The sequence below is a fragment of the Sceloporus undulatus genome, chromosome 5 (assembly GCF_019175285.1).
Source record: "Sceloporus undulatus isolate JIND9_A2432 ecotype Alabama chromosome 5, SceUnd_v1.1, whole genome shotgun sequence".
NCBI lineage: Eukaryota > Metazoa > Chordata > Lepidosauria > Squamata > Phrynosomatidae > Sceloporus > Sceloporus undulatus.
Genome location: NC_056526.1, coordinates 53,681,293 through 53,707,425, shown reverse-complemented (window position 1 = coordinate 53,707,425; position 26,133 = coordinate 53,681,293). Strand labels below are relative to the sequence as shown.

At 40.8% G+C, this 26,133-nt stretch overlaps 2 protein-coding genes across 3 annotated transcripts in view; both read right to left on the bottom strand.

Moving 5' to 3' along the window:
• Nucleotides 1-8,267: 8,267 nt before the first annotated feature.
• Nucleotides 8,268-15,813, bottom strand: PHLDA1 (pleckstrin homology like domain family A member 1). The gene is made up of 2 exons (XM_042469835.1): nucleotides 14,771-15,813; nucleotides 8,268-12,008 (listed from the first exon to the last, which is right to left on the bottom strand). Exon 1 carries the CDS (start codon nucleotides 15,287-15,289, stop codon nucleotides 14,783-14,785), a length of 507 nt encoding a protein of 168 aa, XP_042325769.1. The 5' UTR covers nucleotides 15,290-15,813; the 3' UTR covers nucleotides 8,268-12,008; nucleotides 14,771-14,782.
• A 6,400-nt stretch (nucleotides 15,814-22,213) lies between these two features.
• The window catches only part of NAP1L1 (nucleosome assembly protein 1 like 1), a 37,269-nt gene continuing 33,349 nt past the window's right edge, over nucleotides 22,214-26,133 (bottom strand). For both annotated transcript variants that reach the window (XM_042468645.1, XM_042468646.1), the window contains exons 12-15: nucleotides 25,429-25,551; nucleotides 23,200-23,232; nucleotides 23,026-23,076; nucleotides 22,214-22,914 (exon numbers count right to left, since the gene is read on the bottom strand). In XM_042468645.1, coding sequence (XP_042324579.1) covers nucleotides 22,879-22,914; nucleotides 23,026-23,076; nucleotides 23,200-23,232; nucleotides 25,429-25,551 — 243 coding nt within the window. In that variant the 3' untranslated portion in view covers nucleotides 22,214-22,878. The remainder of the gene's footprint in view (nucleotides 22,915-23,025; nucleotides 23,077-23,199; nucleotides 23,233-25,428; nucleotides 25,552-26,133) is intronic.

The following is a 26,133-nucleotide window of genomic DNA, read 5'->3' as shown; positions in this document are numbered from 1 at the left end:
AAATGCCATTAAAGTCAGGTTCCAGAAAAGTAGCTATGCTAGTCTATAGCTTGTACGAATAAATCATCTTCTGGAATAAGACATAGGCTGGCGTTAATGATGGGTTATGTCCCCCAAAACTTATCTATCTTTAATGTTCAAGGAGATGCTTGTCACTTTTACTGACAAAACTGGCATCATCTCACTACTAGAGCCTTAAACCATGCAGTGCCTTCCAGATGTATTTGACTACAAGTCCCACTATTACAGTTACATATTAGCTGGAGATGATAGGGATTGTGATCCAATGCATTTTGAGGGTGCCACGAAAGGTAATCTAGCAAAACAGGAGGACAAAATGGGAGTGAGAAATGAAATAAAAAGCCAACTCAGTGTTTTCCTGGGTCTGCTGGACCACTTTTTTTTAACTTGGTCAAAGCCTCTTGAGACTGTAATTGCCTGCAGTCTTAACATTAATTACAGTGAACATATTGCCCTAATTCCAAAGAGACTGCTCCAAATGTGTTTGCAGAAGAACGGCCAAACATTTCCACTTATGTTAATTGCAGCTGGGAGAGTGACAGCCAAAGGTCCTGTAAGCTTTAGTCCTAGGGGTGTCTTTTCTGCTTTCGGACTTTGCATCATGTTCCAGTATATCTGACCTATCTTGTCTGTACTGGGAATGCCCTGCGAACATGGATTACTCAGTTTCATCTTACTCTTTGTCTGCTTGCCAAATTTGCATGGGTAGCAACTGGGATGTTTATTAAAGAAATATTGTCTTTCTGAAAGTCAGATATAGTTGGTTTCCAGAAACCAACCTAAATTCCACAAATAACTGTAACACTTAGCAGCTATACTTCACAAGTGAGACAAAAGAAGTAGCCATTTGAGACAATTATTATGAATGAATGCACACACACACACACACACACACACCATAGAGACATGAGCCTGCATGCTACTGGCAGCCCCACTTAAAGTAGACCTATTGAAGCAATTGTAGAATTGTGAGTCAAAACATATCTAAATCCCATGACTTTAATTGGGACTGCCAATAGGACTGAAGTTATTTACATGTTCATCCAGTTCAGGGCTCAATTTTGAAATGTGAATATTTATTAAACTGATAGCAAAGTACTGTTAACATTCTTTGCTCCACATTTTTGTATAAACATTTGGACTACCATCCAAATTCCATATTTCCACTTGACTAGTGAATACATATACTGTACATCATAAAATATACCATAGCCAGCCATTTGGCCAAAACTATTTCTGTGATATATGAAAATGGTACCCACAGCCTATAATAAAGATCCCTGCTGAGAATGTACTCCTACATAAATCATGGGATAAAAGTAACACTATAATGCCACAAATGAATGGAAGCACTCTTGATAACACTTAGGGCAAATTATTATTTTCCAGTAAGCTAGTTTGCTTGCTGCTCCCCTTTATATAAAGTTGCCCAAGGCCACTGGATCTTTTTTAAAAATGAAGAGAACTAAAGAAAAGCAGCTGCAATCCAGCCTGACTTCACCTTAATGAATGCCATTGAGGAAGTAATGTTCGCAGCTGTGAAAGAAGATAGATAATCTAGACTCTCTTCATATTTCTAATTGCTTCTAAGAACTGCAGAAAGAAGATTTGAAGGACATTAAGTGTAATTGTCATTGAAGGATTTTTTTCTCCCTCGAATGTCACTTGCTGTAGGATGTTAATTATTAATTTTAAGCCTTTATCTGCATATCCTGTTGAAATCATTATCCTTGAAATAGCTGCAGAAGAGACAACGCGAACCTTACCTTCCTGCTTCCCAGTCATAAGTAAAATGATAGTAATGCTCAATGAACCTAGCAGAAATTGGCAATGCTGCTTTTTGGGAATTCAGGTCCCCAGATCCCAGAATTGGAGTTGTCAGTTCAAATATTAACTTTTCTAGTTTCTACAACCTGGACTATAATACGGAAAGTTTATGGCACTGAATTAAATACAACTGGGAGCACAATCCCATTTCCAAGGTCAAACTTAACATTTAAGGCATTGTTTTTCCCACACTTTTAAAACTCAGGGTATTCCTTCTACCTTGAATAGACCCACCCCCACAAGCCAATACTAACAGCCATTTCTAGTGTTAGATAGACAAAGGTCCTGGCGTGCAGTGATGGCATCAAACAACCAGTATTAGCAGATATGATAAACTAGGGCATCTCTCTATCACAATTTAAGACAGATGTGGGCAAGCTTTATGGTGGAAGGGAATCATTGGGGAATCCTTTGGGTGTCTCACAAATGAGTGGAGTTGGCAATATATAGGTGACAGTGTTGGGTAAGCCAACATAATCAGGGTTTCATACACATGTTTAGCTTTTTTCTCTCTGTCTCTCATATACAAGGTGTCCCTAAAAACATTTACTGACTGAGGTAAAGGGCAAGGTGGCAATCTGATGCAACATTCCATGCACCCCCACCATACCTTGTCCCAAGTACATAAACTGGCTGAATCGGCACATGAATCTTAGTTCAATTATGGCAATGGGATAGCATCCTCTAGTGAACCTAAAGGCAGCAAGCTGGTTTAAGCATAGAGCAGACTGTGTGGTATACACAATGCTGCCCTCCAGACCCTCAATGATGCTTCCTGTTCCACAGCATCTATTTACTGAAGTAGCAGTTGGAAAAGTTCCCTTTTGGAGACTACAACTCCACCATACACCAAGTTGTCTGGTCATTTCTGGGAACAGTAGTCCAAGATACACCCTGAAATAGTATTCTAATGGCAGGTCTGGCCCTGCTAATGCTTACCTGATACTGATACATACCAGCATTATCATCGCAACTGTGATGTTGAGTGCGGTGGAGTGTGGGATGTGGCAAGAGGAAAACCTCTTTTCCACTGCAGATCCTGATCAAGATTGCTGTTTCCCTACTGCAGATAACAGTGCTGGAACCCAAGGATTGAATCCGGTTGATGAATTATGCTAGTCCTGGTAATGTTTCCACCATTTTGTAGTAGCTGTGAAAGAAAGCAGACAAAATCTGCCAGTTCTGAGCAGCCTATGTCACCACTGGCTTGCTGCACCTAGGACCTACTTCCTCCTGCTATTACTGCTTATTCCAGTATCAGTATAGTATACAAAGAGGATTCTGGCAGAGAAGTGGGGGGAAAGGAACAGGACTATTGGGGCTCAGCGGTTGCTGGAGGGTTGCCAGGAATAGTCGTGCTGGTCTCAAAAAAAATCAAATAAAATGTATGCTTATGTACCACTCGCTTGAATTGGATGAGGCCAATAAAAATGAACCCTGCAAACACAGTCACAATGGTTTAAACAGTTTGCATATTTAAGTCAAAAATTAATTTTAACAGCAACAATACAATGTATTCTGTATGGAAACCAGCACATACAGTTTCACCAAATTCTGTGCACCCCACAAAACAAAAGATCAGGGCTTGCTTGCAGAAATCTTGCTGCTCAGCAATTATAGTAGGAGACCTCATACCCCTAAATGAAAATGCAAAGTAGATACAAACAAATAATACAAAGTCCATTATAGGAAATGTTACCTTTCATTCCCTTCTAAAACCATGCCTTAAAATCATATTACATAATTCAAGATGAACAGTGCCTTATCTCTGGCAAGCACTTTACTCCATTACTTTCTACAAACTCAAAGGATAAGTAGAGTCCTTTCCTTATGAGGAGCCCTGGTGGCGCAGTGGTTAAATGCCTGTACTGCTGCCATTCACTCAAAACCACAAGGTTGCGAGTTCAAGACCAGCAAAAGGGCCCAAGCTCGACTCAGGCTTGAATCCTTCCGAGGTCGCTAAAATGAGTACCCAGACTGTTGGGGGCAAATTAGCTTACTTGCTAATTAGCTTACTTGCTGTTCACCGCTATGATCTTTGGAATAGCGGTATATAAATAAAACAAATTTAAAAAAAACCAAATTATGATCTCCCTATCTACTAGGCCAACCAGTAATTCTTAGTGGTTACACTTCCACACTGCAAGCCTGTACACAGGAGGCAGAGAGTAGCAGATGTGTGTGCAGTGTAAGGTTTATTCCTGTTAGGATGTTTGACAATCTCACTCCTTTATAAAGTGAGGAGTTCCCATTTGTGGTGTGAAGAGATGCATGAAGCATGAATAGCATGGGTCAGAGGCTTTGAGCATTATCTTCTCTGATGTCCCAAGATATCATATACCATACTGGACATTCCAGACAGGAAATATACATATGTTGACTGAAGAATAAAAACTCAAAATGTGTGAAAGTAATCTTGAGCTCGGTCTTGTACTCATCCAGAGAAACCAATAGAAATGTTCACAGGAAAATATCATTTAAATTTATTATGATGGCAACAAGACTTTTAAACAACTGCCTTCACTTTTTGCAACTAATTTCAGAAGAAAAAGATCAAGATGCACAGTCATTTTAAATGAAAGCATAGGTCTTACCACTCATCTGGCACATCTTAAAGGTCATCATATGCTCCGGGGACCTTTCACATTCTTCAACTAGAAGCGAACAATTTATTCAGTTTGCTTCCCCCCCTTCCCATTACAGTGCCATGAAGCTCCTTGCACAAAATCTTTTTATTGAACAATTTAAAACATGACCCTAGTAAGGAAGGAGTAATTGTTGCATGAGCTTAAAAGGGCATCTGAACAACAGCTTCTTGGATAGTTTGAAATGACCCAAACTAAAAAAAACAAAACAAAAACTCTGGGATGTGGAGCTTGCAAATATATTTCCTACGCACACACCATGCTTCTGTGTGTTTGCATATGTATAGCTTGCAGGGAACCAGTCTGCTGAATATACCCACTTTAGACCTTGAAATAGATGGTACTAATTGTACACATCCTTTGCCTCAAAGTACCTTTGTTAAATGTGCAACATCCCAAAATTAAACAGGTGAAACTTCTAATATGGAGATGACAATGGGAGAAATGCAAAAAATACAGCAGTCACAATCACAGTAGCGATGGCAATAGTGGTGAAGGGGTGAATACACTTTCTTTTTACTAGTAAAAACCCAGCACCATTAAATTTTAAAAAACCTAAAACATATACTGAATTTGTATCTCCCTAAGAAATGTATTATTTATGCAATTATTTAATTTTGCTTTTCCCTCATATGGTATCTAAAGCAGCTATAAATGCTCTTCATTTTTTAAAACACAAATACAGCAATTACACTTTATCTTAGACCTTGGTCTGAGCACAGTAATCTTTAACTTGTAGTTAGTAATGCTGGAATAGAATCCCAAATATGTCTTGGTTCTTTACAAAAAATTTAAGCAGATCATATAAAATATGCATAAGCTTGCATTGCAGAATGCCACTAATGATGATGTGCACTACATTAAGAGAAATGCAACTGACCTCCAAGGACCACACCTACATGGTGCTGTCCTTTGTTTTCAGAAAACAAGAACCATTCTGTTATTTTGAAGAAGGAAAAATCCTGATTCTGAAAATTTGCTTATTATGAAGCACTAGTCTTAAAATTAAAAATGCTTAAAATTAGATATAAAAACTGTGAATAGCTCCTCAGTCTTAAATTATCTCAAGAGTGAGGAATAATCCAGGCACTAGAGGTTTGTTTTGTCTTTGAGGCAAATGGAGAGGATCTGGCATGTATCTCAAACATCCGAGGTTTTGAGGGACAACGTAGATGCATTTATTCATATATTTACTGTATATGCTACTTTTCCATGCCAAAGAGTTTATCTTTTATATTATATTTCCATTGTATAATTATATAAATCCATATAATAGGGATAAAACAATTCAAAATATAAAATGAAACTATAAACATCTTACATAATATAATGAATTAAAATGGCAGCCTTTCATGTTATAGACAATCTTTACACAGAAGCAGGCCATAGCTTTGAGCCATGGCAGTTAAAAGTGTCATCAGACTGGATTATTTCAGCAGTGCAGATGCAGCCCAAGACTCAAGGTTGCTACAGTCATAGACATCATTCTGTTCTTCTTAAAAACATGCTAATATTAGGCTGTAGCCCTATACCTAATTCTGGGAGTAATTCCCATTAAACTGTAGGGATAACATTGTCAGTGCTTAGCCACTGTAAGCCTTCTGTAGCAATTATTCAATAGCTGGTGGAATTTAAGAACAGAGACAGTGCGCGGGGGGGTGGGTATCTACACTGCTCAGTTGTAACAGTTTGGTCCCACTTTAACTGCCATAGTTCCATCCTATGGAATTCTGGAATTTATAGATAGCTCTAGTGCTGTTGTTCTAGACTAGAATGGACTAGTGAAGTGGTTCTCCATCTTTGGTCCTCCAGGTACTTTGGACTTCAGCTCTAAGAAGCTTCAGGCAGAACTGACAATGTTCATAGATTCTGGGATCTGAAGTCCAAAAATTTGAAGGACCAAAGATTGAGAACCACTGCATTAGAGTACTCCAAGTATCTCCCTAACTACAGATCTCAGGTTTCTCTGGATTGGAGCCATGGCAGTTGAAGTACAACCAAACTGGCATAATTATGCAGTGCAGATCTTTTTTTAAAAGCTATATATTTCAGAAAACATCTGCTGACCGTTGTCAAGAAATAAATTTGTATTGTTGAATGCACTGGGGATGTGTTTACAGGAAAGGGGAGGGGGGTGTAAAGGGTTATCATGCAAACATCCAATAGAACTAGATATACTTTCCCCACTGACTGAGACTGACTGCTGTGTGACTAAGCAATTCCCTTCGCATCTAGTTTCATTGGGTAAAATGGAGGTCAGAATGCTAGCTGAACACATGCCAAACACTAGTGCAGCAGATCATCATGCAGACAGACAAGGCCTTGTTTCAAAACATATATTTATAGTACTTGTCTTTCTTTACTGGAAACTGGATGACTGGGATTACTTGTGATGTGACCTCTCTCTTAAGTATCATGCTATTGAAAAAAAAATGCATGCTTTAGCGCAAGGACAGAGGGGTGGCAGTGTATAGCACTACAACTCCCATCATTCCCCACTGATGAGCATATTGACTATGGCTTATAGAAGACACAGTCTACCAAATATCTGGAGGACCACCCATTCTCTTTATCTCATGTACAGAATAATCTAAAATTGGGTTTTTGAAGGATTAACCTGTCTTTTTTTTTATCCTCCTGAGAAATATAGTACATCTGGACAGCCACACATTCTCCATCTTTGTTTTAAAGCTTATACACTCTTACCTTGGAGTAAGTGCTAATTCGGCTAAGTTAGACTTCCTTCTCAGTAGAAGTGGAAAAATTAGAAAGAGTAGTAAGAGACTCACACCAACATATTGAAACTCCAGGATGTGGGCTGGATGCTCTATGTCTGCAACAATGAAAGCTCATATGATAATTTCCTCACTCTAACCTATCTCCTAATTTTCTGATAAGGGGTGTGTGTGGCCCTTCGTATTTTGGGGACTGCAGCTCCCATTAACCCTGTGGTTCCCAAGCATTGGCATTCAAGATATTTTGGACTTCAGCTCCCAGAATTCCTTACTGTTGGCCAAGCTAACTGAGAGTTGAAGTCCAAAACATGTGGAGGACCAAAGTTTGGGAATTGCTGCGATTAACCCTAGTAAGTATTACTAACTATGAATAGATGACAGTTGCAGTCTGGCAACATCTGGATGGCCGCACATACTCCTCAATGCTGCTTTAAAGAAATAATGAGGTTTGAACAGGGAAATCCAGTTGTTCTTGGGACTCTAGATCCCAGCATTCTCAACCAGCCTAGCCAATTCTGAAAGGTGTTTGAACTAACAGTTCATGAACATCTGGAGGGCTAAAATTCCCCATTCGTGAATAAGGATATGCGTGGGTTTTAGCTAATTTTGAGCCTCCCTATGACAAGAAAGTGGCCAGAAAGTATGGCAGAGGTACTTGTAATTTAAACTGTGCATTCAGTCCAATGTGACCATTGCAGTTACATGATGAACCAAACAATTTGGCCTCACAGCACATCCAAGAGGTATAATAAAGAAACGACAACATAAGCAAATACTACATAATTAGTTGATGCCAAACCTATGTGAAAGGTACCATATGGTGATCAAGCAAATTCCACCCCAAAAGTACAAGATGGAAATGTCATTCGATGTTGATACAGTATAAGCTCAAACCTGAGCACATGCAGCGGAATAAATGAAAATGATTTTTCAATAATGTGAATGAGATTTACAGCAAACTGTTAAAGCCCTCCCAATCCAGGAAAATGCTTTTAGTCTGCCTCACATACATTATATTTTCACACATCATCAACACATGTCAATAGATACTTCTTTATTTGAAATGGAATGCATATTGAAAAATAAATCACATTTCTCTGAAAGTATTCGAATCATATTTACACACATTGGTTTGGTGACACTTGTTTCAGTTCACAATATGCCAGAAAGGTTTTGGTATGTCGCTGCAGCTATTTTGCAGAAGCCAGAATTCACAAATCTTGAAGTTTAAACAAACAAACAAAACAAAAAAGATGTTTTGTGTTGGGCAGAAAAAAATGACTTCCAACATGTAACAGAGAAAGCACAGGGCTGATTTTTCCTTCTTCTAAAATTGAAAACAGTTTCTTACATGCACTGTCGAGAAGCAAATAATAAAGCAGGATACATCTTATTCTTCACCAATACCCATTTGATTAAAACATGTAAAGCTCCAACATGGAAGCATATTGGCAAGGAGTCATTGTATCTGAGTTTAATTGTTTAGGTCTCTGCATTGTGGAAAAACATAAAAGAACATGTGCAAAACCATACATTGCGGCTATATCACCATATGCCACATATCCTTGCTAGATTATGGCCTTTAAGTCTGCACATATGGCACCACTCTTGAATGAAGATACAGACTGTAATCTCAGCTGACCACTTTTCGCTTAATAAATATTCTCATAAGAGGCCTAATTAACTTGGAATGCTATTCCTTCCAAACTGTAATAACAACCTGACTTCCAATATGCCACTCTCAGCCTTCTATTATTTATAGCCATGTTCCCTTGCAATGAGGATTTCTTATTACATTGCTTACAAATCCCAAGTGGGATATACAGCCATAATCCATGGCAAGGATTTACTTGGAGATAAAGCGACTAGGTACAAATGAATTTAGTCTTCCGCATGGTTATACAAGTATAAGACTCATAGAGGACAATGATGCTTACTCCCAGATAATAAAATAGTGTAGCCTTAATTAAACAATAAACATGATTTAGGATTTGAACCTAAGTGTACAATGTTATACATGGTTACCAGTAGTACATTCCATTGATAGGCAAATGTGCACAAGATCGTACCATGAATGTGTTGTTCTCCAAGTATCAAGCAGTCCAGACATGGCCTCTAATAACCCAGCATATACTACAAAGATATTTCTTGGCATTAGAGCCCCAGCAGCACCAGCATCTAAATTTCCCATTACAAGCAGCTTTTCTGGACTATAATTTTCTGTAGCTCCACCCAGTATGGCTATTGTTCAAGGATGCTTGGAATGAGGTTCCAAAACATCTAAAAAACCATGCTCGGGTATCCTGGTCTCTGTTTTCTGTGGGAATTTGTTTTTAAGTCCCACGGGTAAATACAATGTGCAGCAGGCTTAATGAAGAATGTGTCCACACTGCACAGTTACAGCATTTTGATACTTTAACTTTCCTGGCCCCATCTGACAGAATTCTAAGATCTGTAATTTGATAAAAAATATCACCATGGTAGTATAGTGGCTTGAACACTGGATTATGACTCTGGTTTGGTTCCCTGCTTGGCCATGGAAATCCACTGGTGACTTTGGTCAAGTCACACACTCCAAACTCCATAAAACCCCATGACAGGTTCACTTTAGGGTCACCATAAGTCAGAAACAACTTGAAGGTACATAACAACAAAAAATACTTTCTATTCTCTGCTTAGTGAGCTCAGTGCACTACTTTGACCAACAGCAGAGAATTCAAAGTGCCTCACCAAACTATAAATTGCAAAATTCTAGTCTGGATCCATGGCAGCTAAAGTGGTATCAAAGTGCTATATATGGTTGAAGACTAATGAAAGAAAAAAAATAGTCATGATAACTTGATCATAGAAGTCATGTATTATCAACACTGACAAGATAAAATAAGGATGACAATGAAGTTTGTCAACAGAAAGCTGTTGCTGTCCACAAATAGTTAAGCCATATATCCACCATGGCTGAGAAGATAAGCATGAATTCATTGACACTGCCCTCAGTTTTCTTGCACCTTGATCTGATGTGATGGAGGAAGGTTCTTTTATCAACTACAGTCAGTTATGCATGGTAGATTGCTAACAAAGTGGATATTATTATCTGGATCTGTTATTAAAAGAAATAAGCTGTCATCCAAGTATTCCCTCCGTCTTGTGAAAAATAAAGATTGCTAACAACATTCTATGACATTCTTTCTTAATGCTTACAATGTATTGAAAAGTATGAAAATTATGAGCCAGACCCAATAAACTTGAGTATATAACTTAATATTTTGTTATGACCACAGAGAGGTTCCCGGATCTCCTTGTCTCTCCTTTTATCAAATTAATAAAATAGAATCCTTATACTTGAATGAATTTAACAACCGTGCTTCTAAAAATAATGTTGTTAGGAGACGTACTTGCGCCATATTGACTCTAATGCCAAGAAATCCAGAGTAGAACCCCTCTTATTAAGGAAATAAAATGAGTTGTTGAAACCTTTGATGTTCATAGAGACTTTATAATGCTTTGTGGTTTTTCAAGTACTGTACTGTAGTTTTTCCCCCAGAAGTAAGAGTTATGACAGTGGCAGAGTGCGATGGAAAATGTTACCCTGAAATTCATCCAGGAAACACTGCTATAAGAATGACATATAAATTACCTGGCTAAGCATTTTAAGACATTGTGGATGGGACAACTTTAGAATGGAGCCTGAGGAGTTTTCAGACTGACATAAATAGAATCAAGTAAAATATTATGGACAAAGACCCAAATTACACAAAGAAGTGCAATAAGAAATTCTCAGCATGGTTCAGCTATCAGAGTTTCATGTAAAACAGGGGTGGGAATCATACACAGATTCCTAATGCTACTGGGACTCCAACTCCCAGCAACCCCTAGCCAACATAGCCAATAGTGAGGGGTGCTAAGAATGGCAGTCCAGCTGACAGGCTGTGCTTTGCCCATCCTGGATCTAAAAAGAAATCGCATCAATATATTTTAAACTCTATACTCCTCAACAGTCCATCAAATCAGGCTTCGTAAGTGTGAAGCAGAAATAGGTAGAAGTGGCATACCCCAACGGATGGTATATTTTGAATACAAAATACATAATACTCTCCGGATGAATGGAAAACAAAAATTAAAATAATCTAAAAATTAAATTCCAAGTGACGTCTTTCCTTTGAGAAGAGGATCTTCTTATGATCTTGATGGAAATGCTTTGATAAGCAAATACCTGTATATGAGACATTCAGTTCACAATAGGCTTTCACTTGTTAACATGAAAAGCGATGTAAAACAGGATGGGAAAAGCCAGCTGGAAAGTCAATACTCTGGTAAATGTCTTTAGTTCTCCAAAAATCCCCTTCCTCTTCAGTTGCTTTCTCTCTCCAAAGGTAGCATTTATGTACACATCCCAACTGCAAATACGCTCTGTATTTTATTCCTTTCTAGATGGCCTACATTCAGAAATACCTTGCAAACAGCTTACCCACAACCTTCCCCCCCCCCCCCCACCGCCGGCTAATAAATAAACATAAAAAATAAAATAGATGAGCATAAAAATGATAGCACAGCATATGTCCTGTGAGGCCCAGCAGGCCGAACAATCATTTCCTAAGTGGCAATCAAAACCTTTAAGAGTTGAAATGCTTCCTCTGATCAATTATGGTCTGTGTCAGAATGGAGAAGATTCCAGGGGCTCAATGGATGTTCTTCTTTGTGTCTCTGATCTTTCTGCTTGCCAAGTTTGTGATCAACAGAAACAGGGTCCCTCTTCCTTCCAGCAGTGCCTCTTGAATTCGATCTATAAAAACACAGGACAACTGAACAACTTTGCCATCTTCTGCTCTGACAAATTACAGACCATCATACTACTCTCCCCTTTTAAATTACCACAGCAACAAATGAAAAGGCGAAGTCTCTTGCAAAATATATTTCTGGAAGGCAGGAAATATCTGTTCTTTTCTTGGAGCACGATTTATAAGTAGGCTTAGGTCCCAGGAGTTTATCAGACAAGGGAAATTGGAAGTATAATCCAATGGCAATCCAAACGCAATCATGGGGAAGTCTATCACGTTATTGCGTGATAGACTACCACACGCAAATTTGGGCAATGGGAAGTCAGTCCGAACACAATCATGGGGTTTCACGTTATTGCGTAAGAGGTGATCACACACAATTTCGGGAAATGGCAAGCTATTTTCGAGCAATGGGAAGTCAGTTCAAACGCAATTCGAATTCACGTAAATTGGCTGAACTAGCGAATTCACGTGAATACGTTCTGGCCCCACTTTCTTTTCATTCAAAATTAAGAGAAATTCCTCACATGTAATAAACTCCCCAGTGAGACGGTAAACCCCAAGCCATGGCCAAGTCACCATCCCTTTTGCAGCACATGCGTGAAGTACAATACAGTATTGCTACAGCCATGTGTGCAAAAAGACAAATGCAATATGTGTGAAATAGATGAGCGCAGAATGGGTTAAGAGTGCTGTGATCACAAAGCAATGACAGCATGGTAATAGCTGTCAGACAGATACATGATCAGTAGCCTAGACGGACAAGTTATCTGTCTGGTGGTGTGTCCAGCTGGGATTGCTCATTCATGGAAAGGAAGTGCTGCATGCATCAAGCCATAGACCAGAAGCCTTCCAGATGCTATTGAACTGCAGCTCCCAGCATTCCTCACTATAAGCTAAGGTAGCTGGGAGTTGCAGTTCAGGGACCCCAACAGTTTGTTACATTCTCCCCATTTCAGTCTAGCTACACAAGTTCCCCAAAGGATACTGTAAGCAAAGAGCAGACAAAGGCTGCATCCGCACTGCACAAATAATCCAGTTTGACATCATTTTAACTGCCATGGCTCAATGAGATGGAATTCTGGGATCTGTAGTTTTTTGTGGTACCAGAGCTATAGGATTCATGGCTCAGTGCTATAGGATTCTGGCAGTTAAAGTGGTGTCACAGAGCACAGAATCCTATAGCACTGAGCCATGGCAGTTAAAGCGGTCTCAAATTGGATTATTTCTGCAGTGTGTTTTGGACCTTTGTCCAGTTTGGGCAAACAACATGGCACATGCAGCACAAGGGCATCCAATTCCAGGTCTAAGTCCCAGGGGCTTTATTTCACACGTTAACTTTTTATGTGAGGAAATGGGATAAAATATGTAATCCCATAGGATTATACACACAGTCAAGGCATCATATGCTGGCAAGTAGATATAGGCTGGCAAGTAGCAAAGGGAAGAAACTTGCCTTTGGTTTTCCAAATTCCTCCTGGACAGAAGGTTGAAATGTAGGCCATGTCCTGGAAAAGTAGGCCATTTGGTCACTCTGTCCAGGAACACACACACAGAGACACGCTATTGATACCTAACTCCATGGATGCTCAAGTCCCATTAAACACAATGTGGGTAGTAAAATGGTGCCCCCCTTCTATAAAATGGCCAGATCAAAGCTTTGCTTTGGGGGCATGGATATACTGTATTCTTTCAGTCTTTTCAAGGCCTGGGTGCTTGAATCTGTGGATGCAAAAAGAAATCAGTGGCTCAGGAGGGCTGCCATGTACTTTGGGTTCCTTCCTTGGCCTTTGCTGGAGGAAAAGTGGCTACTCCTGGCTGGACTAGAGGTAAAAGGGTGGCTGTTTGGGAAGGGCATCCCACTATTTCCAAGGAGAGAGAGGGAGGGGAAAGAAAGAGGGCTTTTCAGGGGAAGGCAATGGCAAACCTCCTCTGAACAAATCTTGCCAAGAAAACCCCAGGATAGGATACCATCAGATGGAAAGGACTTGAAGATACACAGCACACACACACACCCTTTTCAGAGGAACCAGGGAAGCTTTAGAGGAGGAGGAATAGAACAGATGTCCTCCTTCTCCTGGAGATGTCCTACATTTCAACCTTCTGTCCAGGAGGAATGCCATAATGTCCTCCATTTTGAAGCATGAATTTCTATGTCTAGGAGTGCTTCTAGCTTTTCTTTAGTCACGTCCTCCCTTTGCCTTGGATGTCCTCCATTTTGTGGTGCCTCGTCCTCCTTTGTGGTGAGGACACCCGGTCACCCTCAGGAGGAAGAGGAAGGAGGAAAGGAAGGAGGAAGAGGGGAGGGAGGAGAAGAAGGAAAAGCAATGGAGAGGAGGAGATGTTGAAAGAGAAGAAGAAGAAGGAAAGGAAGGAGGAAGAGGAGGAGAGGAAGTGGGAAAGGAATAGAAGAGAAGAAGGAGAGGAAGAAGAAGAAAAGGAAAAGAGGAAGAGGAAGGAAGAGGAGGAGAGGATGAAGGAAAAGGAGAAGAAAAAGAGACCAGAGGAGGAGAAGAGAATGAAGGAGGAGGAGAGGAAGAAAGAGGAAAAGGAATGAGGAGAAGGAGAGGATGGAGGAAACGGAGAAGAGGAAGAGGGAGGAGGAGATGAAAGAGAATGAGGAAAAGCAGAGGAAGAGGAGAAGAAGAAGGAGGAAGAGAGGAAGGAGGAAAGAAAGGAGGAAGAGGAGGAGAGGAAGGAGGAGGAGGAGAGGAAGAAGGCGAAGCGAGGGCAGGGCAGGGGAGCCAGGGCCGGGGGTCTGTCTTACCGGGGGGCTTTCCTAGGCGGGGTTGGAGGCGCTGCGGAGCCTGGGGCCCTGTCCCTGGAGGGCCGGGGGGTGTCCGAGGAGGCTGGTCTGCTGCTGGAGGAGCAGGTGCTGCTGCTTCTGCCTGCCGGAGCGGACGGCCAGGACGGCCTGGCGGTTCTTGTGGCGGACCAGGCGGAGGGCGATCTCGGCGTTCCAGCCCTGCTCCTGGGGCCCTCGGAAGTCGATCTCCTTGCCCTGCGCCATCACCACCGTGAAGTAGACGTACTTGCCCTTGCGCTCCACGCAGTCCACCGTCTTCATGGCCGAGAAGGGCAGCTCCTTGGCCCGCGGCGGAGGGGGAGAGGGCGAGGAGGGCGAGCAGGGCGGCTCCGCCGGGGAGGGGGCCGGCTTGGGGGGCAGCAGCAGCAGACCCTCCTCGGTCAGCAGGCAGCGCTTCTTCTTCCAGAGCTGCAGCAAGCCGTCGCTCCGCTTCTCCAGCACGCCCTCCTTCACCACCGCCTCCCAGCCGCCCTCCAGCATCCTCCCCGGCCGCAGCCCAGGGAGAGCCCCTGCCGGACCACGAAGCCCTTCCTCCTCCGCTCCTCCTTCTCCCGGGGCCCTTGGGGTGGAAGCAGACCTCCCTCCCCAGGAAAGCAGGCTCCTCGCTGGGCTGCAGCCTCCTCCTCCTCCTCCTGCTCTGCTGCCCCAGGCGCCTCTGCTCTTGGCTTTTAAGGCGCACAGCCGCCGCCTCCTCCTCTTCCTCTACAAGGCAATGCAAGCCCTATATAGACACAAAAGGCAGGGAGGGAGCCTCCTGACACTCCCCTCTTCCCTTTCCCCCTCCCTCCAGAGGCATCCACAAGCAGAGAAATGGAGCCACGCTTAGAGGCATCACAATTAGAAGGAGAGAGCCCCAAATGCCATCCAGCCCAACCCCATCCTGCCCTGCAGCAACTCTTCTCCATCCAAGCAGCCTCTGTCCAAAGGAGGAGGCTCCCTCCAAGGGAGTGTGGGCCACTCTTTCCAACAGCTCTTGCTCCTGTCAAGAAGTTTCTCAGCATCCTCTGAAGATGCCACACAGATGCTGCCCAAACATCAGCAATGCTCTCTTCTAGAACATGGACACATAGCCCCAAAAACCCACCAAAAACTATGGATGCCGGCCATGAAAGCCCTTGTCTTCACAGTTCCTCCTAATGTTGAGGGGAATCTCTTTTCCTGCAGCTTGCATCCATTGTTCCTGGTCCCGTTTTCTGGAACAGCAGAAAACAACTTGCTCCCTCCTGAATATGACATCCCTTCAAGTATTTAAACAGGGCTGTCATATCACCTCTTAAACTTCTTTTCTCCAGGCTGAACATCCCCAGCTCCCTAAGTCCTTCCTCATAGGCCAGTTTCCAGACCCTTCACCATTTTAGTCACCCTCCTTTGGACACATGGCTCCAGTTTCTCAACATCCTTTTTGAATTGTGGTGCCCAGAACTGGACACAGTATTGCAGGTGGGGCCTGACCAAAGCAGAATAGAGTAGCACTATTACTTCCCTTGATCAAGACACTATACTTCTATTGATGCAGCCTAAAATTGCATTGGCCATTTTAGCTGCCACATCACACTGTTCACTCATGTTCAACTTGTGGTCTACTTGGACTCCTAGATCCCTTTCACACGTTGTCTCCTTAAGCCAGGTGTCCCCCATCCTATAGCTATATATTTCATTTTTTTCTGCCTAAGTGCAGTACTTTACATTTCTGTTTTACTTGTAACCCACATTCACCTTTAAAACGCTAGCATTTCCATACTACTTAGGGGTGGCTGAAGGTTCTCACCACAAAGCAGGGCAAAGCACAGCAAAATGGAGGTGATTCAAGAATCCAGTAGGACATCCAGGGAGTGGAACTGGATGGCCCCTGGGGTCTCCTCCAACTCTCTGACCAGACACAAACTAAACGCATCTGAGAAAGTAGACTGAAGTCTACGAAAGTTCACGCTGCCAATTCCCCCCCCCCCTTTCAGTTAGTCTCAAAGGTGCTAGAAGATCTCCCTACTTACTAAAAACAAACATTGTCATGTGCCTCCCAAGTACTTTCCAACTTATGATAACCCTAGCAAGGGGTTTTCTTGGCAGGGTTTGTTAAAAGGGTTTTGCCCTTGAAAAAAGACACTCCATAGAAATATAAATTCATGTTCCTTAGGGTATATCCTCCAAAGGGAGGACATCTTGCAATTCCTCCTGGACTGAAGGTTGAAATGTAGGCCCTGGAAAAGGTGGCCATCCAGTCACCCTCTGTGGTGCTAAAGCATTTTGATGATGTTGTTGTTCCATCATGGTGCTTTATAAGCTACATTACCCAGATACCCAAGAGTGGTGTAGTGGTTTGAGCGTTGGACTGTCACTCTGGAGACCAGGGTTCTTGAATCCCACCTCAGCCACTGAAACCCACTCAGTGACTTTGGGCAAGTCACACACTCTCAGCTTCAGAGAATAACAATCCTCCTCTGAACAAATCTTGCCAAGAAAACCTCAATGCTACAAGTCTGAAATGAAATCGCCGGAGGAGCAGTTTGTTAGCCGTATACTCTTTGATGTGTGGGACTAGTACGTTTTTCCAAAGTGTCACAGACTAGCATCATATTTTGCCCATTGGTTACAAGTGTTCCTTTCCTGGAAGTTTGTAATAAGCAGCACAAGTTTTGGGACCACCACTTCTGAGTAGCACTGCTCTAACACATGAATTTAAGAAGCATTATAGTCTACCCTTGAGAGCCAGCATGTAATAATGTGTTGGGCTATGACTCTGGCAACCAGGGCTTGGGTCATTCAGTCATGGAAACCCACTGGGTGACTCCCACAGAAGGCAAAGGCAAACCCCCTCTGAACAGATCTTGCCAAGAAAATAGGGTAACCTTAAAGTAGCTGTAAGTCAGAAACTTACAAGGCACACCACAAGTCTAATTGAGTGCATGTTTAATGTGTTGAGTAGAACTTACATATCCAAGTGAATGTGCATAGGTCTGCAAACCAGAGGTTCCTCTCACCCCTGGTTTTGATATATTGTAAAATGTAGTGGTTGATGAGGCAACAGGCACACCACTCCTTATTCCACACATCTAAAAATACACACAAGGACTGGCGAGAAACTGTTTCCATTTTATCGTAATAGCCTATTGAAATTTCAGCACGCAGAACTAAAACTTTTGCAGGACTCAAAGCTATTTGCTAGCTCCAACACTCCCGCTAACACTATACCAAACATATAAACCTAGTAAATAAGGTTTTGATCTACTCTATACAACACTCAGAAATTAGAACTGGAAAAAAAAAGACTGCACTATTGTCTAGACAAAGTAGGGGTGTGTTCAGTCACCCCAGTACTTTCTGATCAATTTATGTCCCAAGCCATTCAACACAGTTGGCTTCTCTATCTTTTAATAGCTTGGAACCCAGGGGACTCCATACTTTTCTTCCTGGTATATTTATTCATTAGTTGAAGCACTCTGTAGACTCCCTTCCCATCTGATATACACAGACTGGCCATACGTACTGTTTCAAACAGGATAGTACCTCCCCCCCCCCCCTATTTCCAGATCATCCTCTCATTTTAATATGTCTTTTGTCCCATTTTCAAGAAAAATGCCATAATATTGCAAAATATGGTTTTAAGATCCCCATTTGAAATAGTAGTTGTACAAAAAGGCCCCCCTCCTTGTGTCATGGAGTGAGAATTTTTTTGTTGAGGTATTGGAAGACTAATTTGCTGTGCAATATTACTTCATCAAAGAAATATTCATGGTACAATCGTGGTGAAATACAGCCCCCCTCTACATCTAAATTTTTGTACAGTTCTGTTGCTGAAGAATAATTGTTAGCTCAGTATGCTCATGTAATAAAACTTTCCTTGTTGTCTTACTTTTTCATGAGTAAAGTACGTTGCATAACCCTGTCCCATTTTTGTCTTAAGAAAATATGGTCAGCCTAGATATAGAACAAATATCTTAGAATCATAGGCCTGTTACAGACTGCCAAAATAAAGCTGCTTCGGGTCTCTTTGGAGGTATGCCGTTTAAATGATGCATGCATCCTAAGAATCCGGAAGCTGCACCAAAGCTGCACTCCGGTGCTTAGGAATGGAGTGTGGCTTTGGCGCTACCTCCGGACTCTTAGGACCCATGCATCATTTAAATAATATACCTCCAAAGAAACCCAAAGCAGCTTTATTTTAGCAGTCTGTAACAGGCCATAGAATCTTTAAAAGAGCAGATTGTTTCCAACTGTAGTACCAACTCCAAGTTGCCACAATGCCCCACAAAGAAAACACCTACAAGTCCTTCCTTTGTAACAATCAAATTTTCAGCATTCAAACACCAAAGATATATTTGTTTAACACAATATCCATGAGCTAATGGCAGAAGGTTATTTACTTTGTCCTTCTGTTTCGGTAAGGTACATGTTATGTGCCCTCAAGTCATTTCCACCTTACTGTGACCTTGGGCAAGATTTGTTCAGAGGAAATTTTGCCTTTGCCCTCCTCTGAGACTTACTTGCTCAAGCTCACCCAGTGGGTTTCTGTGGCCAAGCAATTTGAACCTGGGCTGGGCTCCAGTTGCAATCCAACATTCAAACCATACTGGCCCTCAAGGTGTGTACTTTGCCTAAATACCCTAAAGGTACCAGATCCCTGTCTGCTCTTGGAAGCTAAGCAGGATCAGCCTTGGTTAGTATTTATCAGGGACTGTAGTTTATTTCAGAGGAAGGAGCTGGCAAAACCAAATCTGAGTATTCCTTGCCTAAGAAGCCCCTATGAAATTCAAATGAAAGGGCTACAAACCATTGCATTTAAATTCTTGGTCCTACCATTGAGTAAGACAGAACTTTTGATACCATTCTGTTCACATCTTTTTTGCATCATACAGAGAGACAGCACATGGAGTTAATTTGATGTTCAGTACTGTAGCACACAGATGCCATCTAGTGTTAAACTAAACATTATGTTCATTTGTGCTCTGCATACATACTATTGCTGTCTCTTGAATTGCTTTTAGCCACATAAAGCAGCTCTACACTTAACCTACATATATTATTCAGGAATTAGACCACGGTTATGCCAGAATAAGCATCTGCAAAGTAACACAACATTTAATAATTTAATAGCATTTCCTACAACAGATATTTAGCTATATTTTTGAAACCTGAACTCAGTGTAAGAGTTTTATATGAGATTCGTTTATCCTATTGTTCTCCAACTTGTGCTGTAAAGATATCCACAGAGACATATACCTTGAAAAGAGAGGAACAAAATTGATTCAGATAAGATCATATTTCAAACTATTTTCGAGAGGTTTATGCAATTTATTATATTTGGGATTTACATTGAAATAGTCCACAAACACTCTCCAAAGTGAATGCAAAAGTGTTTAACTGGAGAGATTTTTAAAAACAATCAAATCATATCAATAGTGTTTTTGCTTTCCTTCATTATGCAAATTAATGTAAAAGTTCATTTTGCAAACCCAAACTCACAGCCTCTTGGGACGTTTGAGGAATGTAAACTAGGACAGGATTGTTTTTGTGTTTCTATTACTCTCATAAACAGATTTTGTACGAAAAAGTTTCAGACATACATAGAAAGGTATGGAAGCACCTTGCTTACACTAGCTATTTCATTGGCTTGGTACCTAAAACTGATCTTATTCTGCCTCTTTAATGGGTCAGACAAGGGATCTATTTCCACATTTTAAAAACAAAGCTGTTACCAAGCTGATGTTAGGAAGTGCTGAACATTAGTTGGACTTCCTCTGCTTTCTTCATCTTTTCCGACACCTTGTCAAATTTGCTCTTACATAAAAAGAAATATTTAATAGAATTGTGCACATGGAATACATTATTTTGGACATGAGGAATGCTACAAACAGGAAGTTAAAATTCTAGAAATCAGAAGATATGGTAGCAGTATTTTCTTCACTGCTCTTGAGTGCAATGCACCATTTAGATGCACTGCACTATTTTCTCATATGTAGAATTCAACAAAACCAGCTGTGATGCACCTGCCTTTTTTGATGTTGCGTGCATTTTTGTTCTAAAAGCACATGAAACTCTGGACACTGGAAAACACAGAGACACACAGAATTTTACACATTCTTTGATGAAGGACAATCTATAGCCAAAAATGCACTGGGCCTTTGAGAATCTGTCTTCACTGAAAAATTGTCTACTACTTCTCTTGTCCCAGTCAGTATAAAAATACATTTTGTTTCTTCAATGGCCATGAACTAAACAGCCATGAACTAAATATTTCCTTGCAGATAACTCAACCAGAATATTTTAGGTCCTGGGAGTCATTTCCTCTTTCTGACTGCTGTGTCCCTTTTGCTGCATTAGATGCTATGCTAAAGGGCTGCCCCACCTTTAAGAAGCATTCCTTTTATCTGACACTGGGATTATAATCATCCCCAGAGCATTTTCTGAAATTCTCCATGGACCGTAAATTTAGTATTTATTGAAGCATCAGAGATAATTTCAAAATCATCCCACTCTGAGGTAGTGATGCTAGTTTCACATACCTCTCCATCTTTAAAGCAAACTGAAACATTAGGCAAAGCTGTCATAAAATGTCTGTCCACCTGGGAATCTCCTGGCATGGAAACAAGAAGTGACATACTTTTGTTACATCAACTTGAGCCTGAGACTGACTAGCTCTGATTCTGGTATACTATGACTTGCTATTCACAGTGCTTTGTCAGAAATGTAAGTTGTACGTATGTGGAAATAGTGAGGGATAAAACAACAGATCTGAGTCTGTCAGCCTCTGAAAGAGATGTTCTGACAAAAGTTACTCAATAGTCTGACTACAGCTAGAACTTTCAGAAACAATCAGCTGAAATTCAAAATTGGTTATGTCACATCAGTTCAATTTTGCTCATGTCTGTAAGTGTAGTACTGGCTGAAATAACATTTAAGATATGGCTTGATTAAGGATTGGCTGTTTCCTCTATGGTAAAGTAAATGCTATATTAAGAACCTCTTTTTAAGGAGTAAGTGAAGATAATGCTATTTATTCAACATGTCACGAAGTATTACTTTGATGAAGCCTTATGCTCCAATAAATAAAGGCTCTGAAAAGACAATGAATTACTGATACCCTCATGACACTCAAAAAAGTTTCTGAACATTCAGTATCATTACTGTAAAGTGATGGAGAATGGTAGTTCTTGATATTCTTCAATCATAAGTCCCAGTCAACATCAGGATGATGGGAATTGGAGCCCAAAATCAGCAAGCTCACAGGTCCCCACTACAACATTAAACTGACAAGGTATTTACATTTTTTATGACTCTATATCCCTTCAAGTGTGCCTGTGCAGATATCCTTGAAGGTCTTGTTCAGTAAATGCTTCCTTCAGGATTCTGCCTTGTTGTTTTAAGTTTCCTAAAAAGGAAAATCTGTTTACACAAGTACACAACTAATTTCTGAAAATACTAGGTTTATTCACACCCCAGTGATAAACAACCTTAATATGATGTCTCTAGTTTTTCTGTAGGTCACCATCACAAAATACAAAAACTTAGAGCAGAAACAAGCAGACAGTTATAAATGTTCCATGTGGTCTTGATGGAAATCATTGGATTATATGGAAGTAGTCAAATTAAAAAATGTATGACATCTCCTAATTAGTACGAGTCACTGTCATTTCTATAACAAAGTAATGAAGGCACAGCTAGTGCAAGCAGACGTAAACCCATTTAAACTACTGGGCTGAAAAAGACTTTGGTTGGTTCTTCAAGAAAGGATCTTTTCTCAACAAGTAGTGGTCTCCATCAAAAGTTCAGGTATCTTCACAACTGCAGTCTAATAGCTACATGACAACAGACTTCACAAGAACCAAACTATATATAGCAATGAATTAACTATTCATGCTTGTAGGGATTTACTGCATTCTACATATTGGCAGAAAGGTACTATTAAAATGCTAGGTACAAGGAACCTACATTTTAAACTGGTTCTGTCAGTTTGTTTTAACAAAATGTTTACTTAATTCTACCAAGATACAAAACATAAGGCTGTAAGTAACTAATAGTTGTGTTTAGGCTATTACAGTGCAGATAATCCTCAAGGCCACATACACACTGTTTCACTGCTGCTTGCATTCTGCTGGGTTTTGATCCTTCTGTTGGAGAGAGGGAGGGAAAAGACACATCAGTAGTGTTGGGGGAATCTGCACATTACAGACAATTTCCTTTCAATGCAACTATCAAAAGCATACATTTTGATTGCTTACCTTCGGGTCATAATCTGGATCATTTTCTTCATCTGCTTCTTCTTCCCCTTCCTGAAACAGAAAGTTGAAAGTTATTAACAGCTTTATGTTAAATTATTTTAACCATTAGAAGCAATTAAAAAGAAATGAAAATCTTACAGATTATTGAATCTAACCCCTATCTCCAAACCTTACCTCATCATCAGCTTCCTCACCCTCTTCATCATACTGGGGGGAAAGGGAGAAATACAAGTGAGTAGGACAACAGATCACTATCCTAGAAATTTAAACCTTTAAACTGAACTACTTTCAGATACTATAATCACAATTGCAGAACAGGCACTTTGCAGAAGTATGCATCTTCAGTTTTTGCAATCCACATTGAACTAATGCGTCAATTCTACATACATTTTGTTAGAAGTAAATCTTAAATGAACTTGAACTAGACGGAGGACCTTATCACAAGGGGGAAATCAGGCAAAATTGGGAGTTTAAATACAGTATCGCAATTAGGATTTTCACATGTCACTATTAAACAGACAATAAACAGCAAGAATTCACAAGAAAATCCAGAGAATGATTTGATGCTGTTTATTGCCTGTTTAATAGCAACGCGTGTGAAAATCTTAATTGCGATATCACATTTTGCATGGGATAATCGCTGTATAAATCCGATTTCCCCCCAATTTTCCCTGTGTGATAAAATCCATAGTTCTAAGTAAATATTTACAGAACTGTATTAAAGGCTATAATTTAGCAGTTACGAAGTGTAGCATTGTAACAATGTAGGACAGCTACATTGGATGGAAAAGTTGATCTCTAGTAAATAATTCCTCATTAACAACACTTTTGATTAAGATGGAGAAATTATTGGGGGGGGGGGAATGCAACTCAAAGGGTTACCTAAGGATAAACTTTTAGTTTTTGTTAAGTTATATCAATAGTACATTGCAATAACTGTAGAGAACTATACAGTACTTTAATTTGAATATGTAATTACAGTTTTACATTTAGATTACAGAGATTACAATATTCAGAATTATGAAAAAAAGAATAGCTTAGTAGGAATAAAGATTTATTTCTTTTGAATATCTCCATAGCGCTTTTTATGAAATCCTCACAGAAAAGTGTCTATTCCAAAAAGGTTACAAGCATATCAGTCTAAGTACAGCAGTTGAAAACAAACGAGAAAGATCACTCTATTAAGACATCTCCACCCCATCCCTTGCATGTACACCAAACTGAATAAAGAAGTTTACAACTGTACCCTATGGGGGCTTCCCACAGAAGACACTGCAGATAACAAGTCTGCAATAAAAAATACTTTATCTTGGGTCATCATTCATCTCACTTCACAGAGAAAAAGAAAAGGGAGAAGGGCTGCTGAAGAAAATCCTCTTAACACCCCAGGCAACTCTATGTAGCTTAATGCTGAACCTCTAATACTATTTAACCTCTACTGTGCCTACAGATTTTATTTTAGACTTAAAATATTAAATCCATATTATTATTAGAATAATGGATTTTAAACTAGCACTTGGTATTGCATAGTAGTATCATCATCACAGTCCCATCACATTCCCTGTCACATTTTATTAAGGGAATATGCTTAAGAGAATTCAATTGTTCTTCTTTTCCACTGCCCTTTTGCAAGTTTGTTCTTTGTAGAACCAGTTGGTAGTAAGTTACACACTAATCAGCAAAACCAAGGCGTGTTACAGACGGGCCCATGAGGCGCTGTCATCTCGCCGTCATTATGCGCGAGGGGCGGCGCTTCCTGACGCACCTTGCCCCTCGCGCATAATGACGTCAAAATGGTGGCGCCGCATACAGATGGGCACCGCCATTTTAATGTAGCGGACGCTTTGCATCCGCACGTCGCACGGCAGAAGTGACGCCGCGAGTGCGTGCTTTGGCACTTGCAGCGTCTGGGAACTGCGCCGTTTGGCTGCTGCGGTTCCCAGACACTGCAACCGGCAGCAGCGCGAGACTGCCCCTTCTGGGCTGTCAGTAACGAGCCCAAGAGACCAATATCTGGGAGGCACTATTTTTTATTTAAATTATTTAAATAAAAGAAGGACTGGATCTTTTATTTATGAATCTTGGTGGTCTTTTTAATTTCTTATCTAATTTGCACTGGTAAAATACAAGTCTGTTTTTTTGTAAGTGGACTCTAAAATATTTCATGTTCAAAATACTGTATGCAAACCTATGCACCTCCTGGGTTTTTTTCAGTTTGCCTCTTGAAAGTCATCAATATCCATCCCATCTATGTGTAACTTTCTGTAAACTAACATTTGTGTTCACTTAGTTAGATACAGAAAATGACTAATAATTACTAAGTCCTGTAAACTAAATTATGGCTTCATAAGGTAGATTAGCTTCAAAGTAATTATGACACTACTGAAAATAATTACCACTTACATCATCATCATCATCTTCAATAGCTTCACCTGTGAAATACAATACTGATCGTGGAACTATGCGCTCTCGTAGAAAGTGACCAATTTCAAAATCAGCTGCAAGAATTGCTTCAGCATCATCATCCTGCACAAGTATAGGAGTTCATAGCTCAATGAGTTTGTTTTTCAAGAGTACATGTGATTGCAGAATAAATTATCTCTATTAATCTCCTATTACCCTCACAGCAAGGAATAATGGCCCGTTATAGACGGGCTCTTGAGGTGCCCCCATCACGTGCTAGGGGTTGGCCGGGGACCTAGCATCCACACCGGCCTCACCCCTAGCACGTGACAGGGGCGTAATAATGGCAGTGTCCTATACACACAGGCGCCGCCATTATTACGTGTCAGACGCATAGCATCCGCACATCGCGTGGCGCTTATGACATTGTGAGTGCGCCATTGGCGCCTCGCAGCGTCATAACCACGCCGTGGGAAGAAGCGCCATTTTGGGGCTTCTTTTTTGCTCTGTGCAGGAGCCACACGGGTTGGCTGCTACGGCTCCCTCGCGGAGCAACCAGCAGCGCCGGCAGACCGCCTCTTTTAGGCGGTCTGTAACGCACCAATAAGTTTAATTTTGGTTTGAAGACCTGATATAGTGCTTGAATTTATATAATATAGAGCCAGAGTTCAAACTTAGTAAGGGAATTTCCTTAAATGTTAAGAG

Excerpts from the sequence above, each read along its gene's own strand:
- PHLDA1 (XM_042469835.1), bottom strand. The coding sequence starts at position 15,289 with ATGCTGGAGGGCGGCTGGGAGGCGGTGGTGAAGGAGGGCGTGCTGGAG.